This window comes from Cherax quadricarinatus, chromosome 13, assembly GCF_038502225.1.
Source record: "Cherax quadricarinatus isolate ZL_2023a chromosome 13, ASM3850222v1, whole genome shotgun sequence".
NCBI classification, from domain to species: domain Eukaryota; kingdom Metazoa; phylum Arthropoda; class Malacostraca; order Decapoda; family Parastacidae; genus Cherax; species Cherax quadricarinatus.
In genome coordinates this window covers 7,698,415-7,715,269 of record NC_091304.1, presented here as the reverse complement: position 1 = coordinate 7,715,269, position 16,855 = coordinate 7,698,415, and the positions used below count along the sequence as shown (strand labels likewise).

The 16,855-nt window shown below is 39.0% G+C and overlaps 1 protein-coding gene across 4 annotated transcripts in view; it reads left to right on the top strand.

Annotated features, from left to right (window-relative positions):
* Positions 1-16,855, top strand: part of l(2)gl (LLGL domain-containing protein l(2)gl) — a 312,112-nt gene that overhangs the window by 229,077 nt on the left and 66,180 nt on the right. For all 4 annotated transcript variants that reach the window (XM_070084440.1, XM_070084441.1, XM_070084438.1 and 1 more), the window contains exons 15-16: positions 2,601-2,754; positions 15,725-15,861. In XM_070084440.1, the coding sequence (XP_069940541.1) occupies positions 2,601-2,754; positions 15,725-15,861 (291 nt within the window). The remainder of the gene's footprint in view (positions 1-2,600; positions 2,755-15,724; positions 15,862-16,855) is intronic.

The following is a 16,855-nucleotide window of genomic DNA, read 5'->3' as shown; positions in this document are numbered from 1 at the left end:
TTATTGTTTGGAAGGAGAATCCCCTTCCATGAGGACTTGAGGTAGCAAGTCCTTTTCCGGGGTTACTTCCCTTCTTATTTTAACGCCACTAGGACCAGCTTGAGAGTCACTGGACCTTTGTCGCACAACAGATCTGTCCATAGAGCTCTGTACCTCGCTTTCCTTTAAGATTTTCCTAAAATGGGCCACAACTTTGTCATTGTACAGGTTGCCAACACGGCTTGCAATAGCTGTGTCAGGGTGATTTTCACCCATAAAGGTTTGCAATTCAACCCACTTTGTACACATTTCCTTAATCTTTGAAGTAGGCAACTTCTTCAATATCTCTCTTCCCTCCTCTGAAGCAGTTTCCTCAGGTGTGGCTTCTTGCTGTTGCAGATGCTCTTGCAGCTCATCAGTGGTTAGTTCTTCATTGTCCTCCTCCACCAACTATTCCACATCCTCCCCACTAACCTCCAACCCCAAGGACTTCCCCAATGCCACAGTAGATTCCACAACTGGCATAGGCTTCTCAGGGTTAGCCCCAAACCCTTCAAATCCCTCTCTTCTACACATTCTGGCCACAGTTTCCTCCAAACAGAGTTCAAGGTCCTCTTAGTCACTCCCTCCCAAGCCTTACCTATAAGGTTTACACAACTGAGGATACTAAAGTGATCTTTCCAAAACTCTCTTTGGGTCAGTCGAGTGTCTGAGATCACTTCAGAGCACTCTTGAAACATAGCTTTTGTGTAGAATTTTTTGAAGTTTGAAATGACCTGCTGGTCCATGGACTGCAGGAGAGGGGTGGTATTAGGAGGCAAAAGCTTCACTTTGATATAGCTCATGTCCCCAGAAATTTGCTCTGCCAAGTCTGAAGGATAACCAGGAGCATTGTCTAATACCAGGAAGCACTTAAGGTCCAATTTATTTTCCAGGAGGTAATTTTTCACTGGGGGCAAACACTACTGTTTGCCCTCCACATCACACACAAATTAGCCTTGGCGACATTGTTTTTCCTGAACACTCTGGGAGTTTCAGAGTGATACACCAATAAAGGCTTCACTTTGTAATCGCCACTAGCATTACCATACAACAAAAGAGTAAGCCTGTCTTTCATAGGCTTATGTCCTGGGAGTGCCTTTTCCTCGTGAGTATTGTAGGTCCTGTTCAGCATTTTCTTCCAAAACGGGCCTGTTTCGTCACAATTAAACACTTGTTGGGGTTTCAATCCTTCAGCCTCTATGTACTCCTTGAATTACTGAATTCTTGAATTCTTTTTGGGTCACCCTGCCTTGGTGGGATACGGCCGGTGTGTTGAAAGAAAGAAAGAAAGATTTTTCAGCTGCTTTTTGGTCTGAACTGGCAGCCTCACCATGCCTTATCACACTATGTATGCCACTACGATATTTAAATCTCTCAAACCAACCTTTGCTGGCCTTAAATTCACTCACATCACCACAAGTTGCAGGCATTTTTTAATTAAATCATCATGCAACTTCCTACCCTTTTCACATATGATCGCTTGAGAGATGCTGTCTCCTGCTATCTGTTTTTCATTTATCCACACCAGTAACAGTCTCTCAACATCTTCGAGTACTTGCGATCTCTGTTTTGAAAACAAACTTGCACCTTTTGCAAGAACAGCTTCCTTGATTGCCGTTTTGTTGGCCAAGATAGTATCGATGGTTGATTGGGGTTTGGTATACAACCTGGCCGGCTCCGAGACACACACTCCACTTTCGTACTTTGCAATTATCTCTTTCTTCATTTCCATACTAATTCTCACCCTTTTTACCACAGGGTTGGCACTAGAAGTTTTCTTGGGGCCCATAGTGACTTATTTTGCAGTTACAAGCACTAAAAACACTGGGATAATGTGAAATGTACCGAATGTATGTGTAGATGCGACCACACTGGCTGGCTTGTAAACACTGGCACCCATGGGGCAGCTGAGGCGCGCTCAGGCCAAACATGGACGGGTCCCGGACAAATTATGTTGTGCGAGTTTTTTATCGTTAGGCGCGCCAAAATTTTTACGCTCGAACGCTTTGTTAGGCGGATTTAACGTTATGCAATGCGTTCATTAGCCGAGGGGTCCACTGGAGTAAGTAACTGTGGAGTGCTGAGGACACTTATGTGTATGAACTATTGTACATTTATATTATTTAGACAACTATAATGGAGTGCTCAACTTTATACACACTTGTATGAGTACCACTACCAATTTTTCCTGTGGGTGTGGAAAACAAGCATGTTGATAGTCTTGTACTCTAGCATGATTGCTGGTTTTTTCTTTCTAGCTTGTGAACACAAAATGAAAGTACATCTTACAATTTTACACTTAGTATACATTTATCTTTACTTTCCTGTGTGTTTCTGTTCACTACAGTACTCATTTGTGTATTATTTCCTTTATAAATTAGGTGGTCTTATGTAGAATCAGGCTGGGAAAGGGTTCTGTAATTCCAAGAACCAGTAATACATGTAATAGACTTATTGATACTCTATTCCTAATGCCATCAAACAATATATATATAGTTATCTACTCTTGCACTTCTTTCTCAGCTGCAGCTGCTCCTTTTAAATATTCTACATGGTTATAAACTTGTGCATTTTTACAGACCTTGCCAATGCTGCTGATGAAGGCCCCATGTCTCGAAGAAAGTCACTAAAGAAGTCTTTACGAGAGTCATTTAGACGTTTACGTCGTGGCAGATCTCAGCGTAAAACTGGAAGACCAGGGGCTGCATCACCTACAGGTTCACATCCTTCGAGGTAAGTGTGGAGTTTTTTATGAAAATGCATTGTACAATTTATAAAATTTAAGTGTGTTTGCCTAAGTTTATTAAGAGATGAAGACAGCTAGTATAACATTGTATAGTATTTGTTGTGAAATGAATTCCCGTTTCTGGATATGTATGCAGACAACATGAGGATGGACTAGCCTTTTATCAAAAATTTTGAAAATTAAAAAAAAAATGCTGCCTAAGATACAGTATGCATTTTGTTTTTATCAGTGATATGAATTTATGGCCAGTCACTTTACTTAGATTAATGAGCAAGGCCTGTCAATGCATCAAGGTGTATTGTGCAGTGAAGCATGTATCTGAATGTGGGTAAAATTAGAGAAATGCAATATTCCAGCTCCAGTGTTAAAACAGTTGGCATGATTTTTGCATATTTTATATTTTGCCACCCACTCTGCACCTTGTTGCATTATTTTCAGTTAATGATTTGTCATTTATATATTGTACCATTATTTATTTAGGTATACTTATTAAGAATACTTCGTTTTTGTATTTTCAGTAAATATTGAGTTTTGGGATGTTTTTCTCGCGGTTGCTGTGTTGGGTAACCAATTTTCTATTTATCAGTGATCTATTCTGTGCACCAGAGTAAAAATGAATAAGCACCAAAAGCAGGCAAAACAAGACCCCAGTTGCAAACTGGATAGAGGTGAAGAATACTGTGTTTTTCCTTACAAATAGTGGTGGGACACTGAAATGGGATCAAAGAAGCAGAAGTAAGTGCTGTAACCATTAGGAATTTGAAAAACAAAAAATTCCAACAAGTCAGCCGTCTCCCACCAAGGCAGGGTGACCCAAAAAGGAAGAAAATCCCCAGAAGAAAATACTTTCATCATCATTCAACACTTTCACCTCGCTTGTACATAATCACTGTTTTTGCAGAGGCGCCCAGATACAACAATTTAGAAGCATATATAAAGGAGGGGGGTTTGGGATATTAGCAATTTGGAGAAGTGTGTAATAGGACAGTATATATATATAATTGGGGCCCTGATATTGTATTCTATATGGATGTTTATTATATTATTTCAGGTCACTTTTTGTATTGTATCTTTATATATGCTTCTAAATTTTTGTATCTGGCAACTCTGCAAAAAGTGATTATGCATCAGTGAGGTGAAAGTGTTGAATGATGATGAAAGTATTTTCTTTTTGGGTCACCCTGCCTAGGTGAGAGATGGCCAACTTGTTGAAAACAAAAGAAATATAACATCCCTCCAAACTGCCAATGTCCCAAACCCCTCCTTGAAAGTGCAGGCATTGTACTTCCCATTTCCAGTACTCAAGTCCGGCTATATAAAAATAGCTGGTTTCCCTGAATCCCATCACTAAATATTACCCTGCTCACACTCTAACAGCTTGTCAGGTCCCAAAAACCATTTGTCTCCATTCACTCCTATCTAACATGCTCATGCATGCTTGCTGGAAGTCCAGGCTCCTACCCCACAAAACCTCCTTTACCCCTCCCTCCAACCTTTTCGAGGACGCCCCCTACCCCGCCTTCCTTCCCCTACAGATTTATACGTTCATGTCATTCTACTTCGACCCATTCTCTCTAAATGACCAAACCATCTCATCAACCCCTCTTCAGCCCTGTGACTAATACTTTTATTAACTCCACACTAAATTTCCACACATAATATTTACACCACACATTGTCCTTTAACAGGACATTTCCACTGCCTCCAACCGCCTCCTTGCTGCAGCATTTACAGCCCAAGCTTCACACTCATATAAAAGAGTTCGTACCACTATACTTTCATACATTCCCTTCTTTGCCTCCATAGATAACATTTTTTGTCTCCACATACCTCAGTGTGCCACTCACCTTTTTTCCTTCATCAATTCTATGGTTAACCTCATCCTTCATAAACCCATCCGCTGACATGTTAACTCCCAAATATCTGAAAACATTCACTTCTTCCATACTTCCTCTCTCCAATTTGATATCCAATTTTTCTTTATCTAAATCATTTGATATCCTCATCACCTTACTCTTAACTATGTTCACTTTCAACTTTCTACCTTTACACACCCTCCCAAACTCGTCCACTAACCTTTGCAACTTTTCTTTAGAATCTCGCATAAGCACAGTATCATCAGCAAAAAGTAACTGAGTCAACTCCCATTTTGTATTTGATTCCCCATAATTTAATACCACCCCTCTCCCCAGCACCCTAGCATTTACTTCTTTACAACCCCATCTTTCTTTCAACATACCAGCCGTATCCTACTGAGGTGGGGTGGCCCAAAAGGAAGAACAAAAGTTTCTCCTTTTAAATTTAGTAATATATACAGGAGAAGGGGTTACTAGCCCCTTACTCCCGGCATTTAGTCGCCTTTTATGACACGCATGGCTTACGGAGGAAGAATTCTGTTCCACTTCCCCAAGGATACAACCCCATCTACAAATATATTAAACAACCATGGTGACATAACACATCCCTGTCTAAGACCTACTTTTACCAGGAAATAATCTCCCTGTTTTCTACACACCCTAACCTGAGCCTCACTATCCTCATAAAAAAACTTTACAGCATTTAGTAACTTACTACCTATTCTATATACTTGCAACATCTGCCACATTGCTCCCCAATGCACTCTGTCATATGCCTTTTCTAAATCCATAAATGCAGTGAAAACTTCCCTACCTTTATCTAAATACTGTTCACATATATTCCTCAATGTAAGGACTGACTCGGACAGTTGTGGCTAACTGTTTTATTTTTCAACCGATTTCTTTTATTTTTGGTGTATGTTTAGAGGTGCATATGTAGAAGAATGTGACAAAGTTTCAGTATGTTTAGCCAACAAACAACAGAGAAAAAAAATATTTACTGACTTTTGATATATGGCAGCATGACCTGACAAATTGTCACTATGAGTGGCACTTTCGATGATCCCAAGTGTTAGAATACGTCTAACATGACTTATAAATGCTTCCATTTCATCTAATATATCTTATTATCATGGTAAAAAAAATACATTTGATAGACTTTTTGGCATTCACCAAAATATCTGCCTTTTACCCCCCACAAAATAAAAAATATTTGAGATGTTCCAAAAAAAATGGGCATTTACTAGTCAAACACACTTTGTTTTATATTGTCTGTGAAAATCATTTCAATACAATCATTAATAATGGCGAAGTAAAGCGAAATAAGTGAATAAGTTACTTCCGAGATATTGGCCTGGAACGCTGGCTGGCCCGCTGTCTCGAATTTTTTTTTTTTTTCGAAAATCGCATTTGTTTCGGTGGTTTTCTTAGTAAACTCATGTTCTAGTGCAGTTATCCTCTTCAAAACACAGTTTTCTATCACTGAAGACCAAAGAATACGACATGGAGATGAGTAACTCATTTACATCGAAATATTGCTGGTGGACTCTCGCCACATTATGGCCTATTTTATTCAGTCTAGAGTATATAACATGTTTGTATGTTATTTATAGTATTTATTATATCATATTAGATCAATTCTGATAGATAAATAAGCCATAGAGTTGATATAAAGCGTAATAATGAAGTGATTTCACCTGGCTATCTCTGGAGCGGGAATACTGCCGGTGTTAACAGGTGCTTCCTGATTGACTAGAAGTCTACTGATAAGCTCCGCCTACTCTTATATGATGCCAAATAGTCAATTATTATATTAGAAAGAATAATGCAAGAAAAGTGATAAAAAACAAGGAAAAAATTCCAAAAAATATACGGGCTGACAGCAGATGCGCTACCCACATTGCCGTCACCATACCTGATGTAAATGACTATAATTTCTTGTAGATATGTCGTAGAACGTTGATTATTGTACCATTGTGTTGCCAAAGAGTGGAGCTATTTTTCTATACGAATAACTCAATTTCCATAATTTTTCGATGTTTTTTTTTCCAAAGCGCGCGAAATTGTCTGAGTCTGTCCTTTTTTTAAACACCTGATCTACACATCCCCTACCCACTCTAAAGCCTCCTTGCTCATCCAAAATCCTACTCTTTGTGTTACCTCTAATTCTTTCAATAATAACCCTACTGTACACTTTTCCTGGTATACTCAGTAAACTTATTCCCCAATAATTTTTACAATCTCTCTTGTCCCCCTTCCCTTTATATAAAGGAACTATACAAGCTCTCTCCCAATCTCTAGGTACCTTCCCCTCTTTCATACATTTCTTTCTTTCAACACACCGGCCGTATCCCACCAAGGCGGGGTGGCCCAAAAGGAAAAACGAAAGCTTCTCCTTTTACATTTAGTAATATATACAGGAGAAGGGGTTACTAGCCCCTTGCTCCTGGCATTTTAGTCGCCTCTTATGACACGCATGGCTTACAGAGGAGGAATTCTGTTCCACTTCCCCATGTAGGTAAGAGGAAATAGACAAGAAGAACTAGAAAGAAAATAGAAGAAAACCCAGAGGGGTTTGTATATATATATAGGTGTTCTGAGCACCTCTGCAAAAACAGTGATTATGTGTGAGTGAGGTGAAAGTGTTGAATGATGATGAAAGTATTTTCTTTTTGGGGATTTTTTCTTTTTTTTTTGGGTCACTCTGCCTCGGTGGGAGACGGCCAACTTGTTAAAAAAAAAAAATATATATATGTGCAGTGTGACCTAAGTGTAAGTAGAAGTAGCAAGACGTACCTGAAATCTTGCATGTTTATGAAACAGAAAAAAGGACACCAGCAAACGTACCATCATGTAAAACAATTACAGGCTTTTGTTGTACACTCACTGGGCAGGATGGTAGTACCTTCCTGGGCAGTTGCTGTTTGCCAACCTACTACCTAGGTTTCATACATTTATTAAACAAAAATACCAATCACTCCAACACTATATCCACCCTTGCTTTTAACATTTCTGTCATGATCCCATCAGTTCCAGCTGCTTTACCCCCTTTCATTCTACGTAATGCCTCACGCGTCTCCTCCACATTCACATCTCCTTCACTCCTAAAAGATGTTATACCTCCCTGACTAGTTCATGAAATTACTCCCTCCCTTTCTTGGTTGACATTTAAAAGTTCCTCAAAATATTCCCGCCATCTACCCAGTACCTCCAATTCCCCATCTACTAATTCCCCTACTCTGTTTTTAACTGACAAGCAAGACTGTTCTTGTAATTACAAATAAGTAGTTACTCATCTTGCTTTTGACAAAGATTGCTAAGTACTGCTTTTACAAGAAGAGCTCCCTGCCTTTTACGGGACCTTGCTGTTTGCTGTGCTTTTTTTTTATTACATTAATCCTTTATAGAAATAATGTATTAAACTTAGCTGCACGTGTATAAATAAGAGACAGAATGTCTTTGAGTTCAGCACACAAATAACAGTGCCATGCTACCCTCCTAAATAGTCAATATTGACACTGTTAATGTTCTAGGTAACCTGATGGTGTGGTTACTTTAAAATCACACTGCCTGAAAATTTTCCCAATTCTCAAGAAGGGTTTGATTTGTTCCTGGCTCAGAGGAACAGAAACTAGTTCATTTAGTCTTCATAGGGTAGCTCTAGAGTTATTTGATTTATAAGTACAGGAGGAGAGCTGTACTCAGTGATTGAGTGAATAATAGTGAAAGTGTTTTCCTCTTTGTTAGGTCACCCTACCTCAGTGGGAGACAGCTTTTGTGTTAATTTTATTTTTTTAAGTTTTTGGTAGTTGTGGTAAATACTACCTCTTCTGGGATTCCACTCAAGTTGTCTACCTATCTGAATACTCATAGGTTCTAATGTTGCTGCTTTTTTCATAGTTTGTAATTTGTTGCCTTTTTCTATTCTTGAGAAAAATCTTAAAATATACTACTTATTCATTTTCTCAAATACTTTCATGATCTTATATGTGATTATTATATAGAATTTTTTATCTCTGTGTTCATGTTTGCCCACCTTAGTGTGTGGGGGTTGAATTCTAGGGCTAGGTCTTGGTTCTTAAGATTAGATTGCCTTTTAATCTAGTGGGGCCCAGTCCCTGGACTCTTGATATGCCTATGTAAGCTTTTGTCTACCTCCCACATGGGTGCAGGATAAAACTGTTGAAACAACTTCTGGTCTAGCTGTCATTTCTACTTTTGAATATGCTTATAGATTGAGCCTTGGCTATCCAGTTTTAATTCTCATTTTAATTCTGAACTTTTTTTTAAACTTAAAAGAAGAAAAAGGCTTCTTAACATGTGTCTGGTTCATTGATGTTGAGGTATTCACCTACCATTCATGTCCCCTTGTCTGATTCTCTTGTCAATAAAGCCTATTCTTGTATATGCTCTGAAGGATTTTGTTAGATATGATCATATCTTCTCTTGATATAAATGTGTCTTGGATTTGTAAGAGAAAATTCATGTAACCTTTCTTCATAGCTCTTATGTAATTACCAATTTGAGCTTGCAATGGTTTAGCTCTAGCTCTTGGTTCTTCCTCGTAAGTTTTTGTCTGATATGATTGAGCTGTCGTGTGTGTCTTCGAAGTTTGCTGACACTGTCTTTGTTCAGTCTATTTCACTCCTTTACTATTCCTATGAATAGAAATCTTTCCCAATATCCTTAAGACTTGTTTAGGGGTATGGTTTCCAAAGAGTCTTCCTTGTTCTTATTTGCATCCTTATTAAAGAACTTACCTTTGCGAAGATCTGTGGCCATAATGAGACTGACCGCAGGTGTCGTGAAGATCACAGGTCAACCTCATGTCTAATCATGCACATATTCTTTTGTAGGTAGTAGGTTGGTAGACAGCAACCACCCAGGGAGGTACTATTGTCCTGCCAAGTGAGTGTAAAACAAGAGCCTGTAATTGTTTTACGTGATGATAGGATTGCTGGTGTCTTTTGTCTGTTTCATAAATATGCTAGATTACAGGTACGTCTTGCTACTTCTACTTACACTTAGGTCGCACTACACATGCATGTACATGTTTATTTATACACACTCATCTGAGTTTTCTTTGATTTTATCTTAATAGTTCTTGTGGAGGGAGTAGTAGGTAAATTTGGGGTGCCAGGGGTAAATGAAAATGGGAAGCCTTTAATTGAGCTATGTGTAGAAAGAGGTTTGGTAATAAGTAATACATATTTTATGAAGAGGATAAATAAATATACAAGGTATGATATAGCACATAATGAAAGTAGTTTGGTAGATTATGTACTGGTGGATAAAAGGCTGATGGGTAGGCTCCAGGATGTACACGTTTATAGAGGGGCAACTGACATATCGGATCATTGTTTAGTTGTAGCTACAGTTAGAGTAAGAGGTAGATGGGAAAAGAGGAAAATGCCAACAACAACCAAGAGGGAGGTAAAAGTGTATAAACTAAGGGAGGAGGAAGTTCGGGTGAGATATAAGCAACTATTGGTAGAAAGGTGGGCTGGTGCAAGTATGAGTAGTGGGGGGTTAAAGAGGGTTGGGATGGTTTTAAAATGCAGTATTAGAATGTGGGGCAGAAGTTTGTGGTTATAGGAGGGTGGGTGGAGGAGGAAAGAGGAGTGATTGGTGGAATGATGAAGTAAAGGGTGTGATAAAAGGGAAAAAGTTAGTTTATGAGAGGTTTTTACAAAGCAGAAGTGTTATAAGAAGAGTAGAGTATATGGAGAGTAAAAGAAAGGTGAAGAGAGTGGTGAGAGAGTGCAAAAGGAGAGCAGATGATAGAGTGGGAGAAGCACTGTCAAGAAATTTTAATGAAAATAAGAAAAATTTTTGGAGTGAGTTAAACAAGTTAAGAAAGCCTAGAGAACGAATGGATTTGTCAGTTAAAAACAGAGTAGGGGAGTTAGTAGATTGGGAGATGGAGGTTTTGGGTAGATGGTGAGAATATTTTGAGGAACTTTTAAATGTTGATGAAGAAAGGGAAGCGGTAATTTCATGCACTGGCCAGGGAGGTATACCATCTTTTAGGAGTGAAGAAGAACAGGCTATGAGTGTGGGGGAGGCGCGTGAGGCATTACGTAGAATGAAAGGGGTAAAACAGCTGGAACTGACGGGATCATGGCAGAAATGTTAAAAGCAGGGGGGGATATAGTGTTGAAGTGGTTCATATTTTTGTTTAATAAATGTATGAAAGAGGGGAAGGTACCTAGGGATTGGCAGAGAGCACGTATAGTCCCTTTATATAAAGGGAAGGGGGACAAAAGAGATTGTAAAAATTATAGAGGAATAAGTTTACTGAGTATACCAGTAAAAGTGTATGGTAGGGTTATAATTGAAAGAATTAGAGGTAAGACAGAATGTAGGATTGTGGATGAGCAAGGAGGTTTCAGAGTGGGTAGGGGATGTGTAGATCAAGTGTTTACATTGAAACATATATGTGAACAGTATTTAGATAAAAGTAGCGAAGTTTTTATTGCATTTATGGATTTAGAAAAGGCATATGATAGAGTGGATAGGGGAGCAATGTGGCAGATGTTGCAAGTATATGGAATAGGTGGTAAGTTACTAAATGCTGTAAAGAGTTTTTATGAGGATAGTGAGGCTCAGGTTAGGGTGTGTAGAAGAGAGGGAGACTACTTCCCAGTAAAAGTAGGTCTTAGACAGGGATGTGTAATGTCACCATGGTTGTTTAATATATTTATAGATGGGGTTGTAAAAGAAGTAAATGCTAGGGTGTTTGGGAGAGGGGTGGAATTAAATTATGGGGAATTAAATACAAAATGGGAACTGACACAGTTGCTTTTTGCTGATGATACTGTGCTCATAGGAGATTCTAAAGAAAAAATGCAAAGGTTAGTGGATGAGTTTTTGAGTGTGTAAAGGTAGAAAGTTGAAAGTGAACATAGAAAAGAGTAAGGTAATGAGGGTATCAAATGATTTAGATAAAGAAAAATTGGATATCAAATTTGGGAGGAGTAGTATGGAAGAAGTGAATGTTTTCAGATACTTGGGAGTTGACGTGTCGGCGGATGGATTTATGAAGGATGAGGTTAATCATAGAACTGATGAGGGAAAAGAGGTGAGTGGTGCGTTGAGGTATATGTGGAGTCAAAAAACTTTATCTATGGAGGCAAAGAAGGGAATGTATGAAAGTATAGTAGTACCAACACTCTTATATGGATATGAAGCTTGGGTGGTAAATGCAGCAGCGAGGAGACGGTTGGAGGCAGTGGAGATGTCCTGTCTAAGGGCAATGTGTGGTGTAAATATTATGCAGAAAATTCGGAGTGTGGAAATTAGGAAAAGGTGTGGAGTTAATAAAAGTATTAGTCAGAGGGCAGAAGAGGGGTTGTTGAGGTGGTTTGGTCATTTAGAGAGAAAGGGTCAAAGTAGAATGACATGGAGAACACACAAATCTGTAGGAGAAGGAAGGTGGGGTAGTGGTCATCCTCAAAAAGGTTGGAGGGAGGGGGTAAAGGAGGTTTTGTGGGCAAGGGGCTTGGACTTCCAGCAAGCATGCGTGTGTTAGGATTGAATGGAGACGAATGGTATTTAGTACCTGACGAGCTGTTGGAGTGTGAGCAGGGTAATATTTAGTGAAGGGATTCAGGGAAACTGGTTGTTTTTATATAGCCAGACTTGAGTACTGGAAATGGAAAGTACAATGCCTGCACTTTCAAGGAGGGGTTTGGGATATTGGCAGTTTGGAGGGATATGTTGTGTATCTTTATACGTATATGCTGCTAAACTGTTGTGTTCTGGGCACCTCTGCAGAAACAGTGATTATGTGTGAGTGAGGTGAAAGTGTTAAATGATGAAGAAAGTATTTTCTTTTTTGGGATTTTCTCTCTTTGGGTCACCCTGCCTCGGTGGGAGACGGCCAACTTGTAAAAAAAAAAAAAAAAAAAAAAACCTTTGTCTAGAGGCTGTGTTTTAGGGGCTTGAGCATCCAGTAGGTTTATGTGAACATGTTAGATAGGAGTGTATGAAGACAATTGACTTTTAATGTATGGAATGTTGGAGTGTGGCAAGGTAAATTCTATGAAGCGATTCAGGAAAAACCATTTAGCCAGACCCAAGTCTGGGAGATGGGAAGGGCACTGCATGCACTCTGAAGGAAGGGTGGGGATGTTGCAGTCTGAGACTAATCTGATTCATGATGTCAGCACACTTCTGGCAAGACAACAGTTGAATGAATGATGGTGAATGTGTTTTCTCCTTTGGGTCACCCTGCCTTGGAAAGAGATTGCTGTGAGGTAAAAAAAAAAAAATCCATCTCTTCATCTATGTATATTATACTCTGTACTGTAGCTTTGTCCATTAATCTACATGACATTTGAACTTACCTTTCATCTCTGCCAAATTGGAAAATGTTAATATTGCTGTCCATGCCTTATCCATCTATAATCTCTCTGTCCATTCCATCCATTCAGTTATTTAACTGTTGATCCATCTATCCTTAGACTATCTAGAAAAAAATGATGGTGACTATCACACAATTTTAGTTTTGTTTTCCTGTAAAATTGGAATATGTGAGACAAGTTATGCATATCAATCTTGCAGTTATTGTTGTTTAGCTCTTTCATTTATAATAATTTAATGGTATTTAAATTTAATCAATTAGGTAAAACCTGTGGCACTATATATAAAGGCTTTTGCTGATTTTAGGGACATAACAAATCTGTTATACCTTAAAATATATTTTTCAGTGCAGATAATTTGTTAAGCCTTAAAATATTCTTCAGTGCAGAGAATGTTTGGCTTTAAAATATTCTTTTCTGTAAAAGTTATACATTTGGTGTGTAAATTATTGTTTTCCACAGGATGATTATAAAAACAAAAATCTTGAAATTATTGTATGGTGATTAATTACAGGCAGAAGAAAGGCATCTGAAGAGCTTGAACAGATAAGTAGTACATACTAAAGATATCTCAGTTGAATAACTTTTTACATGTCCCATCTGTGAATTGGAATCCCTTTCATAACCTTAACCCCAACCCCCCACCCCTCTAGGGTGGACCACGATATTATTAGTGATACCAGCGATGAGTCACACGAGGAAGATGAAGAACAATCTAGGTAAATGTGAACACAATGAAATTGCAATGATTGGCTTCCCTTGCTTCTTATTTCTGGTAGCAGCTGTTGTAGGCATGACGATGCAGGCAGTGCTTATCCAGCACTTTGATTTCTGTTCTTTTCATTTATTTTATTTCATTGGCAGCAGTGACTGGTAATACAGTGGAATGTCAGTATTGTTTACTGTGAACCTCCACTTTTTTATTTTTATTGGCAGAATACAGAAAATTTGAGTGAATGTTTCAATGTATCTGCCCAACACAGTACAGTATTTTCACTATCACCAATAAATTTTTTTTTTTTTAACTTTTATGCATGAAACAAGTGGCTTACCAAAAGTTCATTATTTCTTTACCAATTTGACCTCTCAAAAGAAAGGCTGTGCATCCTCTTTTAAAAATAGCTTAAGTTTATATTTTTATTTTTTTTAATGTGATGACATGCATGCTTCCGTGTTTCATGCAGCTCCGATGAGGAAGTAAGTGAGGAAGCATTTGATATAACTAATGAAGGGGAGGGAGAACAGGAGGAAGAGGCAGGGAAAACTGATAATAGTATACATGAACTTCATGTAAAGCCCCAAATTTCACCCTCTCAGTCACAAGAATTACCAGCTACCCACGCCCCATCATCTGTTGAAGAGTCTCAAGCTTTGGAAGAACAGGCAGTGAGAACTGGTGCAATTGGCAATTCTGAGGAGCTAATGATAGAAATTAAAGAGGAACATGATACAATGCCTAGTGGTGGTAGGGAAGGAGAAACGAAGGTTGGCAAGACTGGGGAATCTTCCCTAATAGAGCCGGTTCCCTTCTTTTATTATGTGACACCAAAAAGATTCAGGGACAGCTCTAAAAACAAAGAGAATGAAGAAAGTAGATCTAAAGAGTTGGATGAGGATAATCATCATCCTTCCTCACCAGCATTGACCTCAAAGAGTGGGCTAAATAAATTGCGGGATTGGCTACAACATCGTGAAGATGACGAGCAGGTTGTAAAAGTTGTTGGTGTAGAATCAGGAGAGTCTAGAGAAGGATCACTCCGACGGCTGTTCTGCCGATCCAAACCTGAGGCTACTGATTCTTCATCTCAAGTAAAAGGACAAGAAATGCTTGATACCAAAGAGCAGTCTCCAAAAGAATTGACTCTGTCACGACGTCAACGATTAATGTTAGCTTTCAGGCATCGTCCTTTAAGTGAAGAGATAACTTCATCTGAGTGTAGCCAGTCTCCAAATATAAAGGAATCTCAGGTAAAGTCTCGCTCTTTGACTCGTCCTCGTAAGTTGTGGATAATTGGCCGTAGCCAGAGTGAAAGGCAAGCCAGTCCTGGTCCCCCTGAAAGTTCTGCTCTTTCAACTGCAGAAGATCTTGTATCTTCAAACAAGGAGTTACGTAAGCGTAGTTTTAATTTGTTCCTGAGGGGTACAAGAGGAAACAAAGAACCTGGTTCTGGTACTTCAGAGAAGAAAACAGCTGCTAATGAGAGCCTCTGTGAATTGACTGTTGAAGATACAAATATTGAAGGACCTAAACCATCAGAAGGCAGTAATCAGCCTGAAGGAAATAGGGAAAAATTCAAATTATTTCTCAAACAGCAAAGTGAAATAATTTTACGTCCCTTTAATCGACTTACTATTAATCAAGAAAAAAGAAAAAGTGCACCAGTGCCAATACTTGACTTAACATCATTACAGGAGTCTGCAGTAGAAATGTCTGAATTAGAGGCTCGTCACCCTAGTATTAGCACCTATATAGATGACACTCCTACTGCTTCACTTTCCCCTCAGATAACCCCTGCAATTCCTGAATCACATCCTCATAATTCTGATATTAGCCCTACCATTCAAAAGTTGCACGAGGCCATAAGCCCAGACCCTCTTCAGACATCTGAATTTGAACCAGAGTTGTTAATATTAGATATGCAAAGTATGCAGTCAACCCCTGATTTAGTTTGTAAGGCTCCAAGTAGCCATGGTAGTACCCTTAGTCGTAGGCTAACCTTTACCCTACCCTTTGGTAGCACGGGAGCAGCAGCAGCTGGTGATGATGAAGGGCTGAAACCAGTGGAAAGAGCTGTTGAGGCACGCTCACATAGCAGTGACTACATTGGCTCCATGGTTCGCTGCCTTCACCTCACAAAGTGCTTCATTGCAAACAGTAAGTGACCTATTAATTTTTTCCTGCTTTTTGAAGAAATATAGTTTCATAATATACTTCACAAGTATGCTGTGTTGTGTGTGTCATTTGATCATATAGAACACCCTTAAAACAAAAAGTAAGTTACTGAAAGGAATGTTTTAGTTGGAGAGGAAATGAAGCAGATATGGAAAACAGCTGATGTTGATTTAATTTGCAGTGTCTGTGTGTGCAGCAGAAATTTATGATATTTGGAGGGTAGATGGAAAAAAAAAAAGAACTGATTGGTGGAGAGACATAAAAAGGGTGAGAAAGGAAAAATAGTTGGTTTATGAAGACTTGCTATGCAAAATTAATGCTAGGAAAATGGATTATGTAGTTGTGAAATGTAATGGAAGGGCAAATGAATAATGGGTATGGCATACAAAGTCAGGAAATCAGCAGTAAAATCATCTTGGTGTTGAATAAGAGAGGCTGTGATGTTGGAGAGAATATTTGGAGAAATTATTAAATGTAGATGATGATGATAGAAATTTCATGTTACAAAGGCGAATGAGTGGGAGGGGGGGAAGGTTGTGGTGTGATACAAATATGGAGATTGTTGGGTATGAGGTTAGCTGGAGGTAAGGAGGACAGATTGAGACAGAAATTTAGGAGTGGGCAGATGTGCAAGTGGCTGTGGAAGAGGGGATTTGTTTTGCATTTTATTTGATCCTGGACAGCTGGAAGTGGTTGGTGTAATTCAGATATGGTTATTTCTGGGCTGCTTGTGAGACGGGGACAGATAGGTGGTTGAGGTTGGTGGGGAGAGAGAGTAGTTTGGGTAAGCAATGAGCAAGAGGTGGATATGTTTGAGTGATGAGGGTTGGTCAGGGGATGATAGTTGGAGATGGGCAGAATGAGCTGCTTGTTGATGGGTGTCTGTTGTCTGTTTGTATTTAATGTGTCAGAGCTATGCTCATGGTAATCAGTCTTCGCAAAAAAAAAAAAAACAGGCGGGGTTAGAACCCGCGTT